At 44.6% G+C, this 19,413-nt stretch overlaps 1 protein-coding gene across 1 annotated transcript in view; it reads right to left on the reverse strand.

Moving 5' to 3' along the window:
• Window positions 1-2,715: 2,715 nt before the first annotated feature.
• The window catches only part of BCL2L13 (BCL2 like 13), a 40,712-nt gene continuing 24,014 nt past the window's right edge, over window positions 2,716-19,413 (reverse strand). Inside the window, exons 6-7 of the mRNA XM_075115665.1 lie at window positions 17,381-17,524; window positions 2,716-5,121 (exon numbers count right to left, since the gene is read on the reverse strand). Coding sequence (XP_074971766.1) covers window positions 4,309-5,121; window positions 17,381-17,524 — 957 coding nt within the window. The 3' untranslated portion in view covers window positions 2,716-4,308. The remainder of the gene's footprint in view (window positions 5,122-17,380; window positions 17,525-19,413) is intronic.

Below are 19,413 nucleotides of genomic sequence, written 5' to 3' on the forward strand. Positions count from 1 at the left end.
AAGAAAAAATGATCAAGCCCTCACAAGCAGCAAGGATGGATTCTAGCTGTAGTGATTTGCTTTCTAGAAGGCAGGTTAAGAGAGAAACAACCAACTGCAAGCACCACAACAACAGGCACTTCACTGCCAGCCAGAAGTTAAACTGGGGTCCAAAACCAGGCGCAACACTAAACAGAGAATACGTGTCCACTGCATCGTCTGGCTCTATGCTAGGAGCGTCAGCTCAGACTGGTGAGTACCTGGAGCAGGCAGCTGCTTAATGAGTCACATCTGACCAGACAAAAGGCTGCAGAACTATTGCTTTCTTGTCTTGAGCTTGTTTCATTGGGCCAGGCCTAGTATTTTTAGATCTAAGTTATTTTCAGTATTTTTCAGCAGCCAAATTATCACCCTGACAGCCCCTACTCAGCATCCACCTAGCCTGACAACCAAAAGCTTAAGTTTTCAAGCTGCCCCTCTGTGTGCACCCTGTGTACTGTCTACTGTAGCTGAGCAGCTGGGCACAGCTCTGCCAGCTGCAGTCTGTGGGACGCAGGCCGCAGCAGGACTCCAGCAGGCTCTCACACAGCACATGGCCGCACCACGCAGGGACATGGCTTTGTGTCTGTGGTTTGGGCTTTTAAGCAACAGAGGTATTCTGGGTTTCAGTCTTTGCTCCCAGCCTGTTATTCCAGGAATGCTTGCTGAAGAAGGAGCTTGCCCAGCTCCCTACCACAAGGCCTGAAAGTTGCACCTTATCTTGAAAGCCTTTTCCTTGCCACCTCCTTATTTAGTGTGCTACCCGCTGCAAGTTCCTTAAGTATTTAACACTTTTTATTTTTGGTAGATCCAGTCCTCTGCTGTCTTAGCATCTCAGCTTTAGGGAGCGCTGCAGACAAGGAGAAAGTGAAGAAAGATTGGGTCTAAGGTAGAGACTTTATTAAGGTACAGGCCACTCGAGGACAGATATTGAGGCACTTTTGGGAAGGGGATAAGCAACACAAGTGAGAGTAATTCCATACGCCCTTTTGTAAGTATGTAGCTACCACCTTTCGTCTGCCAGCTGCAAGAAATCCACTAAAGACAGGTCATATCACGCGGTTTGGGGTAATCAGATCCTGCAGTTTAGGATAACTGTTAATACACTTGAAGATAGGGAATTAAAAAAAAAACCCTTTCCATTTTCAATTTCACACCTGTAACAGAGCAAGCGTAGCCTGGCACTCAAGTCTGTAAGAATGCTGCCATCTGAGCTTACCCGCCCTTTGGTGACTCCCACGGGGCCTGTCCCAGCTCTGACCACAGGACCCCAAAAAGAGTGTTTCGAGAGAGGAAAGAGACACATGTGATAAATTTTCTAAACACGTGCTCAGTCGGTGGGGGAGAAGATGGTACAAATTCTTGCTGACTTGTCAGATCTAAGACCCTAAAATGCGACTAATATAACAAAGGGACCAAGTGACCAAAACACATGGTGCAGCTGCTGGTCCGTTAACTGCAGCAACACACCAGACACTCAAGGCTTTTGCCCCACCATGAAAATGCTTACCAACAACAAGTAATTTGTCGTCTTTACTACTGCTGCCACCTTCTTCTCACTGCTGCGTGTGGAAGAAGACACCTTTTATTTAATTGAGCCATTGGGCTCCTTGTGCCAACAAGCTAGGGACTTTTTCCCTCGCCGGCATGGATTTATTCTTGTCTCTCCTGTACCCATCGAATACTGAAACAACCAAGTACAGAGAAGCGCTAAAAGCACACCTCAATTCCCCGCCCCTCCCCTCCCCCCCCAAGTTAGTGCACAAGTTATCCAGAATGTCAAAAAAGAAATAATATCCGTCTCTGCCTCAGCGTGTATGTGAGTACTTCTGTGTAACCCGCTGCGTGGCTACAGATGGGGGATGTCCCCAATGTAGGTGCATCACCTTCAGGAAGGCGAGGACGTAGGTTGGGTTAAGAATGGCCCATCTCCCACAGAGAACATACCCGGAGAAGAAACGGAAGCCGTCAGCAAAGCAGCGGGAGAGGGACAGACCTACCCCGACTAACCAGGCAGTAAAGCAGCCCTTGCCACACAGGAACGACCAGGTACCCTCACAGACTGTGTCACTTGTCAATAAAACACTTGCAACATGTGAAATGAAGCAAAACTGTAAACATTAGTGCACATCCATGATAAAAGGAGCATAAAGACATCTCTCTCCACTCAAGGGAAGCTCCCGTGAGATTCCAGGAGAGGGAACCGTGGTGGAGGGAAGACAGATGCTGGAGAGTTCATGGTGTGAGGAGGTCCCAGTGACCCATTTGGGCACACAGCGCAGCAACAACAGTACCCACGGGGTGCCAGGAAATGGCAAAAATAGAGTTAATTCAATTTTACAACATAGTAAAGGGTTTTTTTTTTCTATTAAGGCCAACCTGCTACCTTTTGTACATGCAAAAAGATCAATCAATGATCAACAGTGAAGTCCAGAACTTCAGTGCTCCCGAGTTCAGTCCACAGCAGCAGTACACATGTGACACTCCTTCCTCTCAGTATTCAACTTCGCACACACACAGAGTTCAAAAGCCAAGAAGTTGTCTAAAATAATCCACTCTCAAAAAAGCTTAAACAACAACAAAATTCCTCAGCATCTGCCAGGTTCTTACTGACTTCCCAGCATCCTGCAATACGAATGGGATAGGAAAATGTAGCAAGAATATTGTAAAATAGAGAATGTGCTAAAATCTTTCCAGTCTCAGAGCGCTTAAGACCAGGCTCACTAGGAGACGTACTCTAGATAAAGGTTATTTAGAAACAAAGTACCTTTGTGCTTCATGAAGAGTAAGCTTCCCGTAAGCTCACATTTCGCTTTTTACATTATCCCGAGTTCCCTTCCTCCTACCTCCACCTGGTCTAAGCCACAGTGCCAGTACGAACCCGCAGGGACACGTCAGTAGCTTTGCCTGCACAGCCTAAGGCCTTGCCCACACAGCTGCGTACGGACAAGGACAGACAGAAACGCGCGCTGAAAGAGGAGCACGTGGTTGGCTCTGACATAACTAATGCGGATGGCAATACTTCAAACGCTTCTCTTCACACACATCGGAAGCGTTGCGACTGCAGGATGAGAAAGATACTTTTTGCCAAAATAACTTCCTCATCATTTGCGAACCTGTAAGTTCAGCTAATGACAGATTCAGAGTCACAAAAGAAATCGCACTGAACAACACGCCAGGTCAGGTCAGGGACAGGCAAACAGAGATGTTTAATGCTGTTTTGCTCAGTTACTAGACTCCATTGCCTTATGTGTCTGGGATTCTGTCACAGCCAAGACCAAGTTAGGACTAAATACACTCTGTGCTTAACCTGGGAACGATGATACAGGCTGCAGCGTGATACAGGACAGCATAGCATTTAACCTTTGAATTGCACAGGAGGCATCGGCCTCACTTCCAGGTAGTTTTGCCATATCTTTGCTGAACACACCCTGGTATCAGAGCACTGATCAGAACAGCAGCGTTTCCAGCGTGGATTTTGAACCTCTGGTAACTCAAGGGTGGCAGTAAAGTGGGCCGGGCAGGAGCAGAGCACATGGATTCTCAAACCTGTGAATGGCAGCGTCCCTCCCGCCCTCCTTGGCAGCCAAAGCACCTTCCTGCACCTCTCCCCCAGGAACACCAGGATGCTCAGAGATAATACAGCTATAGAGAGGCAGCATCTTTACAGTATGGAGCTCCAGTAAATGTTAGGGGCCAAAACCGGTGTGAGCAAAGAGGTAAGAATAAGCACTCTCCCACTGGGGCTTCGGAGGAACCTGCGAGGTTAGGGGGAGCAGTGCTGTACCTGAGAGGAAGCCGAGACAAAAGGGAGACCAGCCTCTCGCTACAGGACTCGGGTTGGATAACGTTGGTTAGGAAAGGCTCAGGGGCGCAACAGGAAGTGACAAGCCAGCACAGCTGCGATAGCGGTCAGTCTGAGAAGCCAAAAACTCCAGGGGTTGGCAGCAGCTGGCTCTCCCCTTCCCCTGGGGATTCTCTGTTCCAGTTCCTAGAGTACAAGCACCCCTTTCTTCAGCACCTGCACTTAAGTTCTTAAATTTGCAGAATTTTTTTTTTTTTTTTAAAAAATACCCCTGTACTTTAATCACGAAAAACCAGTCCCCGCCCCAATTCTACTAAAAACATGATTGTCCATAGCTGGAGGCTTATTGAACAACCTCACCCCATCACCATTAAGTTACTCAAATGTCCAATTAAACAGCAGGCAGCTCAACCTTTAGGTAACACAACTACAAAAATCGGATCGTGCTCTCTTCTCTCTCCCCCCTCCTCCTCAAGAGAGCTCTGTTACTTTTTTCTAAGCGCCAGCGCTACTCCAACTGCTACAGCTAATATAGCTACCGCAGCAGCCCCACCGTACAGCAATATAGATTTCCCTTCCGGCAATAAGATAGGCTTCTCCTCCGCAGCAGAGGATTTCTCTTCTATTTCTTCCAAACGGCCCTCTTTCCCCACTTTTTTTTCCCCTGGAGGCAGTATTTTCTCAGGTTCTGGTGCAGCCTTTTCTTCTGATGGGACTAACTTTGGGACAGGTTTACTTAATACAGGGATTTCAGGTTCAACAAGCTCTTCAGCCACTTTTCCCTTTTCCTCCTGTTTTGTACACAGAAGTGCGGAAGGATGTGCTTTTTCAACAGCAGCAATTTCAGCTTGAGGTTTTACCTCCTGTAAAGAAGCAGGGGGTTCTGGAAACGCCGCCTGCATGGTCTCTGCAGCGACGGCTGACACCACTGCTTCCTCAATCCCCTCCGGTATCTCTTCCTTCTCCACATGAACAATATCTGAGTTGGAAGAGTTGTTCTCACTCCTTTCTTCACCCCCTCCGTTGCTGTCCAGGCTTTTGACTTCTTCAGGATCCATGGCCACTTGCTGCCAGGACTCGGGTCCCAGGGAGACTGGCAGGCTCTCTGTGTGCCAGCTCTGGCTCGCTGACAGGGAGACGGGCAGGCTCTCCGACTGCCACGACGTGGTCACCGTGGGGGACTCTGGGGGGCTCACCTGTCCCGAGTTGTCACTGGTCAGGATGTAGATGTCATTACTGTCCTCTGCGATGAGCCCAGGGTACTCTTCCTCTTCGGATTCCAAAGTAAAGACCGTCCCCTACAACGAAAAGGAGGACACAACACGTGAGCAATGGCTTCAGCATTACCTCCCCTGTACGGGAGGGAACAGGACACCTGGAAATGTGGCGGGGCTGGAAGAAAGAAGAGAGGGCCTCTGCAGGAGTGGCAGTTGTCTGACCTACATTTTAGAAGAGATTACAGAACCCAGCTGGTCCAGCTGGCGTTTCCAGAGAATGGAACCACTTATAGGAGCTTTGCTGGGAGCCCCTCCTTCCCCTGATGATACTGCATCACTGAGTACACCACCAAAACATACCATGTGGGCATTATTAACCAGAGGACAAGATATCAAATTCTGAAACCAAACTGAAACAAAACAAAGAAAAAGAAAGCAAATACAGCCCAGGTGAATACCACCCCTTCTCAATTTTGTGCAAGTGCTCTGTATTGCTTGTCCGTTTTAATCTGACAGTGTTTCTCTTACATTAATTTTATGACATTTCAAGTGCTACCTGAAGCCGGTATTTCTACTTTGTACCAACGAGCTGGAATCTACAGTAATTCTAGTATTTTACTACAAACTAGTTTAGCTATTCTTAAATGAGTTCACTTTCCAAGACTGTCATAACAATTTTGGCTACGCAACTTAAGTAAAAACAAACAACTGTGTACAGACACCCGAAGATGCTGACAGGGTTTGTTCGTTCTTATTTAGCTGGGAAAAATCTGTAGGCATCCTAAAATTTGACAGTGGGTTCCAGTTAGAGAAACTGCAAGCGTAAAATACTGACTGTCTCCCTCCTTACAGAAGGAGCAGCACTGTTGATCCTACCCATGCACGGACTGCTGAGTACGGGACACGGAAGAGATGTGCTTCAAGGAGAAAAGTGGAAAAAAAAAAATGAAGTGCAGAAGAAGAACCTAAGATGGCTGTGATACCAAGAACATAAAAACAAGAGATGGGGCAGAGAGGAACCCCAAAGTTTGCTTATGCCGTATCATAGAAGCCTGTGAAACCATTAACAAAGATTCAATTACTTTCTTGCTCTTAACAAAAATAATGTGAACATTTGATCAAGTACTGCAGCGCTGGGAGCCCCTGCTTTGCAAATTCCTCATTCAATCCAGTGTACAATTTCCTGTACAGTCCCATCATAACATGAACAAAAAAATTTTTAAATCCATTTGTTCTCTTTCTCCCTGCTCCCTTCCACAAGCAATAGTTCTCCTAAAGCGCTCCAAGCAATTGTCCCCCTCTTTTTTAAACCCTTCCCAACACCTGTGAATTTGGGGGTTGGTTCTGCTCCAGTCTCCTACTGATGGTTTCCCATTCTAAGACACCACCTCAACTGCTCCACATATTTTTATGGATCCATGCAGTGGTCTGTGTCAAGAACGGATCCAGGTTTAAAAAACCCCACATATTCTTTATTTTACTGAGTTGTTTTTAACCCTGATCAGTGTCCAGTCTGGCCCACTGAGAGGCCCCTGTGTGCGAGCATGACCGGGTTGGAGCAGGGCCAGCAGCTGCACCTGCTCACACTGATGCCAAAAGCACCCAATAGATACCAGTGCCCTGCTCAGAGAGCAGACGGAAAATGCCTTTCAGCTTTGGTAACTCCCAATTATCTCTTAGTTCCAAATACACAAGGAATTCACGGCCTACAAGTCAATGGCATCTAACTCAAAGTAGGCATACTCGCAGAGCTCGCAGTGCCTGGGCCAGCAGCAGTGCGCTTTTCTCTTGGGGAAGCACAAGAGGCCCGGACTCTCCACAGAGACGGGTGTGCTCTCCACAGAGACACCAGACACACTGCAACTCCTCGCGTCCCTAGAAGGGGGAAGGATCTCCACACACACAAAAAAAAACCCACCAAAAAACCAAAAAGCAAGTTGGCAGGCACAGGAGAGACAGCACAAACACTGCTGGTCACTGGCGGTAGCTGCAGAGGGAGCAAACGAAGCAGGAGTGGACCCGTGGCGAAAGCACTAAACCTGCACTCGGGAAAGCTGTGCGACTTCTGGCAGTAACACTTTAATCCTTTGCAGTGGAAATGATTACCGTATCAATAAAATTTGTGAAAAGGGGGCAGCAGAGCCTGAGTTGAGTCTGGGAGTGAGGATCCTCTATCCACTCCCCCAAAACACCTTGCCATTTTGCCAAACTTGATGGACCCATTCCTGGAGGCTTTGGTACAACGGTGAAGGCTGTAGTACGGGACAACACCGGGAACATACGGATTTTGTAATGTATTTTGGCAGGGGTGGGATGTAAATCTCATCTTCTCAGCCCATGGAATTTTGAAAATATTTGTGCATGAGCAAAGGAATCTCACAGAACACTTCAAAAGGAACCTTTCTTCTTAAATGCCTCTAAATTGCTTGGATGTAGGAAACATCATCCAAGCCAGTAACATGTTCAGAAAGTCTAAAGAGAAATGATGCACAGAGTTCCTCAGGGGAAGGGTTAAAAGTGACCAAGACGTTCACTAACCACTTAAGGATCACCACGAACGATCGATTCAGACTGAAATAAAACATTAATAAAGCATTACATTTGGGAAAATGTTCAGGCACCACACAGATGCCAACAAACCTAAAGCAAGTTCTGCTCTGTGAGCAGTGACTGACAAGTTAGACTCCAGTACCCTCTTGAAAGTCATGCTTCACCAGAAGAACTAAATTTTTTTTTAAATGCACCTCAGGCCATTAAGGCAAAATGGAGCTCTACGACCTAGGAGGAGGCAACAACCAGCATTCCAAAGTAAGGGCAATGGAAAAGAAGAGCCAAGAAACTTAAGTAAAAGCAGAGGTTACCAGATCCAGAGAGACCCAATACTGAGGAGCGTGGGCCACAGCTGCTCCGCTGCACGCGAGGACAGGACCCCACATGCAGCACCGACCTGTCCTGTTCCAGCAGATGCTTGAGAGCGGCACAGCAGGGAGTCAGTCGCTGTGGTTTGCTCCCACTGCCCTGTGCTGAGAACAAAGAGGCAGCCCGCGGCCCAGACACTGACATCGTACATTCGCTCCTTTTGATCATCAGGATTTTCTCTGGATGTTGATTAAGTAGGAAATATTCTCACTGTAGTATAAGCTACTAACAGACACCTATGATCACAGCACATTTTTTATTTCCACAGGTGATACAGACTCAGAACAACAGCAATGAAACAATGACACAACTACGGGTAAAACCGGCAATCTCATGAACCTCTGTACTACCTTCCCTCTCTGCTCAGCTCTACCCTTCCACAGATCAGAATCAATTTATTTCCTGTCTGCAGCACATCACAACAAACCAGAGTACAACTGTGATCTTACGCTAGCAAAAAGAACAGGGACACACAACCGATACCAGCTCTTCTCTTAACATACCGCTGCAAGTGCACCCACGCTGCTGTGACTGGTTCAACGTGACGCATATAAAATAAATATTCCAAAACCACACTATGCTCCTACAGTCTCGTGAGCTCTGGCGAGGTGATGGTAGCAAACTTCTTTTCAGTAATAAACTAAAAAGGCACCAACTAGGGCCATATTCAGATGGCCTGAATTCCCCTCAAGTCATATACTGTACAGTGGCGAAAGCCAAGCGCCCTTGAGCAGTGACTCAGCAGCCCACGGCAGGGAGAAGCCACCTACAGTCAGTGGGGACAAGCGGGTATAGGTATAGGCTGCGGTGAAATTTACGCTATCCTTATACTTCTCAAGACATATTCCTCCAGCCTCTGCTTCTGCTCTCCTCCTGATCCACCACCCTCAACTCTTCCCTCTCCTCTCCTAAGGAAAATCAAAGTTGTTCTTTCGAGGGAACCCATAGATGATCTGACCATGATAAAAATGAACAAGTAATAGAGACAAGGTACCACCACAACTACTATGCAGACTGGTAGCTGCCCAAGCCCAGCAAAATATCTCAGCTCAGTATGATGCAATGCCAGATCCTCAGCAGGTTAACAAATGGGGGCGGGGGGGGGCCACACTGACATATATAGACCGAGCATTAGTTATTATAGTTATTCCCATGTATCAGGGCATTTTTTAAAGGCCACGTGCTTTGCTGGAGCACTTTCACTGGAGGTACGCTTCTCACAAAATGCAGGGAAGGTCTGGGCATATGCTCAGGGTATCGTGCAGGATAAACCACTTCAGAGAGGGTAAGGAATGAAGGGATGGTAATAGGGGGAACATGGGCAATCCTCAACATTTCAAACGCTTCATTAATACGTGTACCAATGCCACACACCCATCCTGCCATCATGAGAAGGGAGGACCGAAGAGGCTCAAGCATTTTATTGTTCCTTTTCCCACGCAGACTGTACTGACCTCAGAAGAGTTACCAGTTGCTGGCTCCCTATAAATCAGAGCCTTATAAAGGCGGGCGATTCCTTTCTGACTTTACAGAGAATTTGACTTCCGTGTCAATGCCTCAGGGACACAAGTCTCCAAGCTTGATGAGACAGATTGCCTGAGGTTGAGAAACCTGGGGGAAAGCTAACACGCTGAGTGTCAGTGGGTAATTTCACTACTTTAAAAGCTCATGAAGTTTTAACTGAAAAGCCAGACACTAATAGGCATTATTTAGGATACATGATTAATATTTCTTGAGCTGAATTAAGAGTTAATTCAGAAAGTCAAGAGGATAAAGCTATGATTTTGTGCTGATTCGGTTAAGGTTTGCACTTTTTTGTTGCTTGGGTTTTATTTTTTTCTTTTAAAGGAGCTGCAATAAAAAATGACATTTAGGATGATTCTCTTGATTCATCTACAGATGTGACCCAGAAGCAAAGCTCCCACAGACAGATTAATTCAGGTCAGGATGGAACATGTGGAAGGATTTTCAATAACCTGAGGCCTTATATAAGCCCTACTCATTAGATTTAATGGTAAATAGGAATGTGTGCAAGCATTTCGTTATCTGCTTTGCTTGTTGTAAACTATAGTCTACTGCTCCACACCTGAACAATCACAGTTCCTCTTTTTCAAATTTGGGGTGGGAGACTTGCAAACGTGGGGTGCTTTTCCTTACCCAGCATACTCACAGACTCACGTCATGGATGTCTACAGAAGCAAGAGTAAGTCCCTCACCGCAGCACCCTGCCACTCCTGATACCAGCCACTGCCACTTGAGGGAAGAGTTGGCACAAGTTATGATGAGAACTGAATAGTTCCCTTCTTGGCTAGAACACAACAAGGATGGTCCACAGCACATGAGATGGTCTTGAGGAGAAGATCAACTTAATTCTGTCGAGGTGGCATTTGCAGACCTCAAAAAGGAGCTCCAGAAGTCAACCACTGTCCTCAACCTATGGGGTCTGACTCGCAGAAATTTTCCACGAGACTTATACAAGTGACGGAAAGCACTTTCAACAAATGTGCTAGACTAGCCCTCAGGGTAGGTTATAGCCGTTATGCTACAGGGTGAGCTACACTAGGCAACCGTAAACTGGTAACAAAATAACAAAAAAAAATATCTGAAAGCACCTCCAATAAGCAGAACCCATCAGTCTGGATTCAGCTGCAGTCCTGCCAGTGTCAGTCAGTAATCTGAACTTGGCTGAAAAACATTCTCATCAGTGGATTCAGAACACTACCAACCTTTAACACATAGTAGGAAATTGGTGCTTTAACACACCTGTCAAGTTTCAATTACGATTTAAAGACAGCAAACATAACAAGCAAACAAACAAACAAACGGGACTTGGAAACTGACTCTCATGATGACTATACTACTTTTCGTAGTTTTTTAATAAGTGCTATTAATTGTACACAAACAAGCTGACTTACTAACTATCGTAGTTATTTTTGCTAAACACCAAAAACTTGAAATACACATAAAAAACCCCAAAACTCTTATTTACCAGAAGAATAATTTCAGACTGATTTATGTAAAGCTGCTTCTGGTGGAAATATTCAAAGCAAAATGCTGAATGCCTCAAAAATAGAAGTAACTTTTTTTCCTACAAAAAATAGTAGGAGTAGTAGTACACACTGAATCTGTAATGGAGCTGTTAGTAGATAATGAATGGAAAGAGATCGCCATTAAGGTGTCGAGCAGAGCATTTACTGCATCTCAGAGAAGACTCTGAAAGCCCTGCTGTGTAAGCTCAGACAAACAGACACATGCAAATCAACTATGCCTGCTTGCTGTGGACGCTGTGGGTGTTCTTCTAGGGTTTGGTTTAGTTTTGGTTTAAGTGTTCGGAAAAGCTCAGCTGGTCTCTCTGGTTCAGTTCTTAGAGAAGTATAAACAGGTAGGTAACAGTTAAGTCTGTTCACGAAAGGAACTATGTGGACAGGCAACTCATACAGAACTCCTCTCCAAAGATGCTAAAAAGCCCCCAGGAAAGCTATGCAGCCCAGCAAGCCACCCATACACCCCAGAACGTGATTCTGACCAGTAGGAGAAAAAATTCTATATACAGGTCAGAGAGGAGTGCCACCTTGCAGGAAAAAACATCTATGTTGCCTGAACTTTTTTTTCTCCCTGAAATGAAGCAGACCCACATAAAATCCCCAATAAAAAGAGTGCCTTGAGGTACTGGAGGAAATTCTGGCAGAACACGAATGTTCCAGGAAAGCAGTCTTTACCATGGTAAAAAATTCAAAACACTCAACGCAGCTAGTAAGATTCTTAGGTGAGAGTACTGACTTTATCTTGTAACATAACCTATCACAGAGAGAAATGAGGTTCAGTCATTACTTTCCTTGCACCGACAGTGTCACAGCGACAATATGAGTACTAGCAACCCATCAAATGCATTTGTGCTTAAAATCTAGGGTCTGAAAAAACAAAAGGCAAGGAGTGATGAACTGGTTTGTGTCTGGGCATCCCAAGAGATCTCCCTCTGGGGAAATAAGCAAAATTCCCAAAATAACAGATTTCCCCAGAGCTGGAAATGCACTTGTCATATCATTTCTAGCCATGATAGAGGAGCAGCGTGTACTGGTGAAGTGCCAAGGGCTGAGCAGGTGAAGGCTGTGCCCACAGACAGCTGCTGGGGTCGGGACAGCTTCACTCCCACAGGCGCCAACCGGGCTGCAGTTCCACCCGCTCTGTGCCTCTGTCCGCAGCCCCGCTATGCCATGCCTCTTCAGACCCTCGCTCAAGTCAGACCTGAGGGCGTTACCCTGCTAATCCTTCAGAGAAATGGATTATACAAGGGGCAGCTGACAACACCCAGATCTACAACAATACATTTAAAAAAAAATATAACAAAAATCCCTCAGGCATTTATTGTAGTATTCAAGATAGGTGGAGCCAAGAAAAACAGGGCAGAGTCCACAAACAGGACTGTACTTTCTATTAAGGGGAAAACAAAAACCAAAGGAGAAAAGAAAAATGGTGTTGTGAACCAAAATAAAGCGCACCGATCCTGCAGCCACTGCTCTCATCCCTTGAAGGAATGTTTTGGCTAGAAAGCCTGCAGGAATGATCCTATTCCTTCCCCTGCCCTCCAATGTAACCTCTACTATCTGCAGAGAGTCAGCACCAAAACAACGCCCTTTAAGGTTTCAGGCTCATCAGTTTAAATTGAAGTAAATTCAGTTATTTAGAGACCACTTCTTCAGACAGACTGATTTGAAGTTGTTGGAAGGGAAAAAAGAAAGGAAATCTAGTTGCTCCTTGACCATTTAAGTTCCTTCTCCTTCAGTCACAGTGCCTAAAAAATAAAAAAAAAATCTACTACTCTACCAAAAACGTAACATAGAAATAAAAGTGGATGTTCCACTGCAGTGCTCCGAGATAAGTGTAAAGTATAATTATTTTGCAAGGAAAACTCCTTTCTAGGGCTTCTCTAATTAGATTGCCCTTTCCTGCATCTCTACCATATTAAACTTACTTCTCTCTCCCTCCAGTGGAGCACGTCTCTCTATTTCTGCATTGTCATTCTCAAGGCAGACACCTGGACTGCTGCAGGAGATTTCAGTGTCCAGTAGCGCAAACTGACTGCCTCGCTTCCCCAGCATGACAAGTGCTTCTTTACTCTTTTTAATCCTCCAGATTGTTAACAGACTTTAGTGTACAGATTATTCGATCACCAGCACTGCAGAAAATGTCAAAACCAGCAGAAAAGCCCAAAACAAAACACTGGAAACAGAGAACAGCTCTTCTGAGGCTGAGATATGAAACTGTAAACACTATGCATATTTCAAGCAAATTTACTCTCTTCAACATGGGCAAATAACTAATTAAATTCAAATCCGGATCTGAACATCATAAGACAAGAACCCTGGGAAGGCAGAGACAATTTCAACTAAGGGTCACAAATACAAATACCAGCCTCTTACTGAGAGAAGAAAGGTTATTAACTGAATACCAATAAACACCAATTGCATGCACTTATTTCACCTTTCAAACAAGTGAAAAGCAGATGGGCTTGTAACATGAATGTGAATCTGAGGGGGAAAAAAAAAAGCAGCTAGCTTCCAAATAATCTTATACTTTTTCCTCCTTATAGACATTTCCAGAATATTTCAACATAGATGAAATCTAACCATGGAAAACAGGATCCACAGAGCTTGAGAAGAAATACATTATTTGGGAGGAGGGGTGGGAAAGGAAGACGAAAAAAAAAATCCTTACCAACTGGCTGGCCTTACTGTGCACTTTTCCAGGAGACCAAGAATTGCTTCTGATGCAGCAGCATTCAGCCCTGGAGAAGTCAGAGCTAAAAGGGAGGGGAGGCACGAGGAGGGAAGGGAGAGGAGAGGAGAAGAAGGGAGGGAAGAGGAGGAGAAGGGGAGGGGACAGCATGTGCATGGCATGTCAGTTTGTTGAGCCATAACATTGTTTTCCAGAAAGAGAAGAATGAAGCTACCGCTAAATCGGGCTGGGAATTGGTTTGCGATGGTTCAAGACGATAAGGGAAAGAGATCATAGTATGACCATTTGGGTTCAAAACAGAGAGTCAGGAGGAAGAAATGTGTGTCGCCACATGGGTCTATTTAGAGAACCTGGAACGCCAGGCGTGCTTTTTGCTCCAGCAAAGAAACCATACTAAAATTTAAAGTCAAGCAGGGTAAATGTAAGAGCTGCAGCCAAACCTGGCTCTACAATTAGTGAAAGAGGGAGGCTGTCCAGAAGAAAGCAAGGTTTCCTTGCTTTCCCGCAGTCCTCCAAACTCAACTCGCGTCTACCTGCAAATCTAAGAGACTGTAAGCTAGATGGAGTAGCTGTTTCATTTCTTCATTCACATTTTTGTTGCCAGATGTGTCCAAACACAATATGCAGTGCACTGCAGACATTCCTACTTGAAGACTTCACCCTAAAGCGGTAAAACAGACCAAGGGGAAGGGGAACAGCATACACAATGGCCAGAATCATAGTATCAAAATATTTTATGCACTTGAATATAAAAATAGGCCAGCCATTCTCTCACCAACCATTAAAAGTTAGCTGAATTACAATTCTAGTGCTTGAAGGGAGAATGGGAGGGGAACACTCACTGTTTCAACACATCATCTTTATCACCACAGGTCTGCAGGACTGGAATGAAAAATCAAAAAGTGACTTCTCATCTCAGAGGCTTGACCTCTGGTATCCCAAACTTCCCATTCCTCACGAGCCACATCTATTTCTTGAAATCTACCACATAGCTATCCAATTTATCAACCTTTATTCCCTTGAGCTAGCAATTTTGCTTCTAATTAACTGTTGTTCACCATCCTCAGTCAGATGCTTTCCCTGGACCTACAAGCCTCCCAAGCCCACAAAAAAACTTGAAGGCTTGCACAGACGCAGGACCTTGGGAGCTCTTCCAGCTGCCTCGTGGCTGCACAGCATGACACCGCAAGTAGTCCCACTGAGTGACGCAGCTCTGTAAAATTCTGACTCCTCAGATCCGCAGTGGAGCATAGGAAGGGCTCAGCTGACCCCTTCCCTTTGACTGGCTACTTCCTTCCTGGCAAAGGCTGACTTCAATCCAAAAATTGAGGAAGACCCCAAATTACTTGGTGCTGAGGGAAGAGACAGCACCGAGACACTGCAGAATTTTTCAGGTCTGCCCCTGAAAAGCTGACTCCTGTGAAGCTCTCCTCTGCTCCTGATCCACAAAAAAACCAGACAGGCTGTTCGGGTGTCTTCTCAGTTTTAAGTAAGCTCTTAGCAGCTGTAGAAAAGACCTATCTTTACACCGCTCTGCAATAACACAAAAATTGAACCTCTTACTGTCACAGCAACATAATTCTCTGGAGACTCCCAGGTTTCTACATTGCCCTTATGGCTCTAGCAAATTATTACTGACAACCTGATCCGGCACACAGACCCCCCTGTGGCAGATGCTTATCTTAAAAAATGCAAAACACGTGTGATGGCAAACAGCCTGCCAGGCTCTTCCCTCGCCCTTCTCAGAAACAAACACTCTCCCACCCTTACCCCACGCTCCGCTCCCAGCACCGTCATCCCCAGAACACCATCCCGCAGACACGGAACAAAGAAGCATGCCACTCAGTAAAAATGAACATCTTCCTTCCAAGGAAAAAATACACAATAAAACCATATATTCCTTTCCTCCACATAAAACCACAAGCCCAGTGGGTCCCCAACCCCATCCCCAGAGCAACTCACAAAGGGTTAGTGCAGCTACATTAATTCAGCTGGAAAGGATTTTCATCACCTTGTCTCTTTCCTTGCCTCTTCTGCTGTTTCAAAAATAGCTCTGGCTTGTTTGCTGTACCGCTTATGTCAGTCTGATTTTATGCCTGACTGGATGTATACAGACAAGCTCGTAGCCCATTAAACACCAGCTACCCAGACCTGTACATACATGCACAGTCACACAGGCACAAAGCACAGCCCCCTCCCTTGGAGGCCATGCTGGAAAGCTGCTTGTTTTCAGAGGCTTTGCACTGTATTAAGTATGTTTACAGCAGGTCTCAAACAGGGGCTAGAGAACAGACCGCAGCCTTTCCTGAGGGAAAAAAAAAAAGGCAGAACTGCAAAACAGCACTAACATCCATCTGTCTTAAAAGGTGCAAGTAAGGATCTTCCCTGTGATGAAAATACTCTGAAATATGAGTGCATTTATCAAATGACCTAAGGTCATTTGGCTGCATGCTGTTAGTGTTTCTGTCCATTAAAGACAAACAATCCCTCCCGAAGGCTTTGAAAACTATTATCCACGATTGCCGGGAAGGAAAAGGATATAGGAAGGTGTAGACATGCAGAAATTCTGGAGCAAACTACTCTTAAAAAAAAAAAAACAAAACAACAAAACTTTGAGTAAAATCCTGAATATGAGAAGCTGTCTGAATGAAATTTTTCCTCCTAGCACTTTTTAATCACTGGGTTTTCCTGAAGAGCTTTTCTTTTTAGAATAAATCAACTTGCTGGAGCCATTTCACTAATCCCAGATTAATTCCATTCAAATCTGGCATCCTTCCCAAAGCCAGTAATCTAAAGCTCAGCCTCCTTTAGCACAGTTCTACCTTCAAGACCCAGCTCATCAGCTGTGAGCTGCCTCTGTGATGTATTTTTAAATGAAACTTTCTCAGCATGCCATGACTCAGGAACACTGGTTACCATGAACCGAAGATTTCCACAAGGAAATGCAGCACAAAAAAATCTTGATTGCTCATTCTATCCATGTGCCTATATAGCTATAAAACCCAATATGCATTAGCTATTTTATCACTTCTTATAAAAATAAATTAGTGCCTACTGACAATTCTGTATTAAGTGCTCCCCAATTACTTATCTGCTAAAGAACCCTCTGAAATTTAAGGGGAAAAACCATATACCATTTCCAACAGTCACTCCAGTATGAAGATAATATTAAAAAGATGAGCCTCTCAGGCACAGTATCTCTTGTTATGGATGCTGGTTTCTAAATGCAATTCTGTATGTGTATTAGCAGGAAAGAACATATAAAGAAAAGCTCACCATACAGCAACAAGCTAGTATCTTTAGAACACAGGGTATGAAAAGTAGTTGTTATTTGACATCGAGGACCTCTTCAATTTCAACGGTAATCCAACAAACCAGACATGCAAAGAACTGAAACAGACTGCCTGGGGAAATTGTGGAGTCCAATCACATAGGTCTTCAAAGAAAACATCAGAAATTAATGGGTAAAAGTCAATTCTGCCTTGGGGCAGAGAGGTGAGATAGATGACTGCCCAAGACCCCTTTCCAACCTGACCTCCTGCGTTTTTTTTTCTTTTTCTAGGGCACTCCTTCTCTCATCTGCTTACTTCTAGCAACCCTCTTAGCTTTTGCTGCTGTTGAGACTAGTATCACACTTAGAAATAAGCTTTGAACAAAGTATGAAAATTAAACATTGTCTTCTTACCCATCCTCCTTGTTGAATGATATAGTCTGCAGAATAGTCTTCTAGATATGTCACCCCAAAGTTCACAAGTGCGCTCAGTGGTTCCTGGCCCCGTCTGGTTAACTCCATCAGAAATTGTTGTAGCAGAACCAGGGGTACCAAGACCTTCAAAAAACAAGAATTGTGAATAAATACAGAAAGCATTATCAATACTACTGTGTCGGTAAAACAGAAGAATTCATGTGGTCCACAGAAAAGGTCTGAATCTACAAGTCCGAAGACAGAAGGAACTATGCACTTCATTTTTGTGAAGACACAAGGCAGAAACACAATACAATTCAGTAACAAAGCAGCACTTAATCTGATAAGGAAAACAGTACAGACTAACTTCAGTGTTTCATAGCACAGAACCGCAGTGCTTTCTTAAGACCCATTTTTTTCCAACACAAGATTCAGGTAAAGAGCAGAAAAAGGTCCAGAACTTGCTACCCCAGAAGTGAAAAGACGCAACATTATAAACAGTCTGAAGGGATATGCATCCAAATTGTATTTAAACAGCAAACTCATACATTCTTGAATAGATACACTGCACTAGACAGTCTCTCTAGAAGTTCACACTTGGCTTTCAGGCAGGGCAGAAACAAACAACTCCTCGCAGCAGCATAACATTAGACTTGTTTAAAATGACAAACACAAATGCTTCTCCGTGTTAAACACTCCCTCCTTTGCCAAATTTAACACATATGAGTTCCCTCCCTCATTTCCTACTCTCATTCCTCCTTCCGAACGCTGTGTCTTTAACTGAATGCTCAGCTTTAACCCAAATGTGAATTGCTCTGGAAGATGCAAGTCTGTGAACTCACCTCCTTCATATTATACAGTACTAGAGACTTCCGTGTGAAATCATGTTTTTGTTTGCCTAAACAACACGCAGTTCAACTTTTAAACCATAAATTTATTCTCCTAGAGCATGCAAGTGGCCCTCGGGCCAAAGTTTATATGCAGCACTTTGCCAAGTTCAGGAAACTGGTATGAACCGGAGTCATTAGCATCTGAAAAAGCGCTATTATGATACAAGAGAAAAATATTTTTAAGTTTTACTGCACCTAGTTTCTGACAACCACATTGCACATCTATTCACTGCAAATAACAATGTTGTTTCCCAGCTGGAGAAGGTAGATGCAGACTAACGCTACTCCTCAGGTTGAACTTCAAGTGCCTCCTTCCCTTCCCAGTCTCCTCCTCCTTCAGCCCAGTTTTCTCTTCTGTAAATATCCTCTATTACTATTCCCAGAAATCACACCTTAGGATGCAAAGCTGGAGGAAAAAGAATAGGAAAAGTAAGCTGGGTTTGAGATTTGTACTAACTCCATGGTGGAGTCAAGCTGCAATGGACCACTAAAAACAGTCAGGGCCTTAAAAATGTCTATAATCTGGTAAATTTAAGAGGTTCCAGCTGATTAACAACTGAGAGATCCAATAGTATGGCAGACAGGTTGTATTACTGTTCTTCTGGGGCTAACCGTTAACACTGCAGTCACATAACTAGGAACAAGGTGGTGCTTGAATTTTAAAAGCCTTGGGGTTTTTTGAGTTTCTTGTAATTAATCACAGCTCAGAGGCAGAAGAGGTGCAAGTTGACAGTGCATAAACATACGGAGCAGGTCAAGGTGAGGTGTCAGAAGAAACTTCAGCCTTTTTGGATCAAAGGGAAAAAAGCATGCTGTCAAGACCAGGCATCTTTCAGAGGCTTTGGGCACACCCACATAGCTCTACAACAGCATGAACACCGAGATCTCAAAATATATGACATTTACTTTAAGCCGAAGGCAAGAAAAACAAAAGCAAAAAAAAAAAGTCTACTTAGGAAATTAAGGGAACTCAAACGTTGGCATACTGAACATGATTGCTGCCATCTTCCTTTGCCAACTTAAAATATCTAATCCGTCCACTCCTCCCAAATTTAGCAAGCCTCTGCAGGCCTCAGAAGCGAGGGACCAAATTCAAACTCTAACATCCAGTCCCACACAGACTGACAAACACCACCTGGTTTT

This window comes from Phalacrocorax aristotelis, chromosome 1 (assembly GCF_949628215.1).
Source record: "Phalacrocorax aristotelis chromosome 1, bGulAri2.1, whole genome shotgun sequence".
Taxonomy (NCBI): domain Eukaryota; kingdom Metazoa; phylum Chordata; class Aves; order Suliformes; family Phalacrocoracidae; genus Phalacrocorax; species Phalacrocorax aristotelis.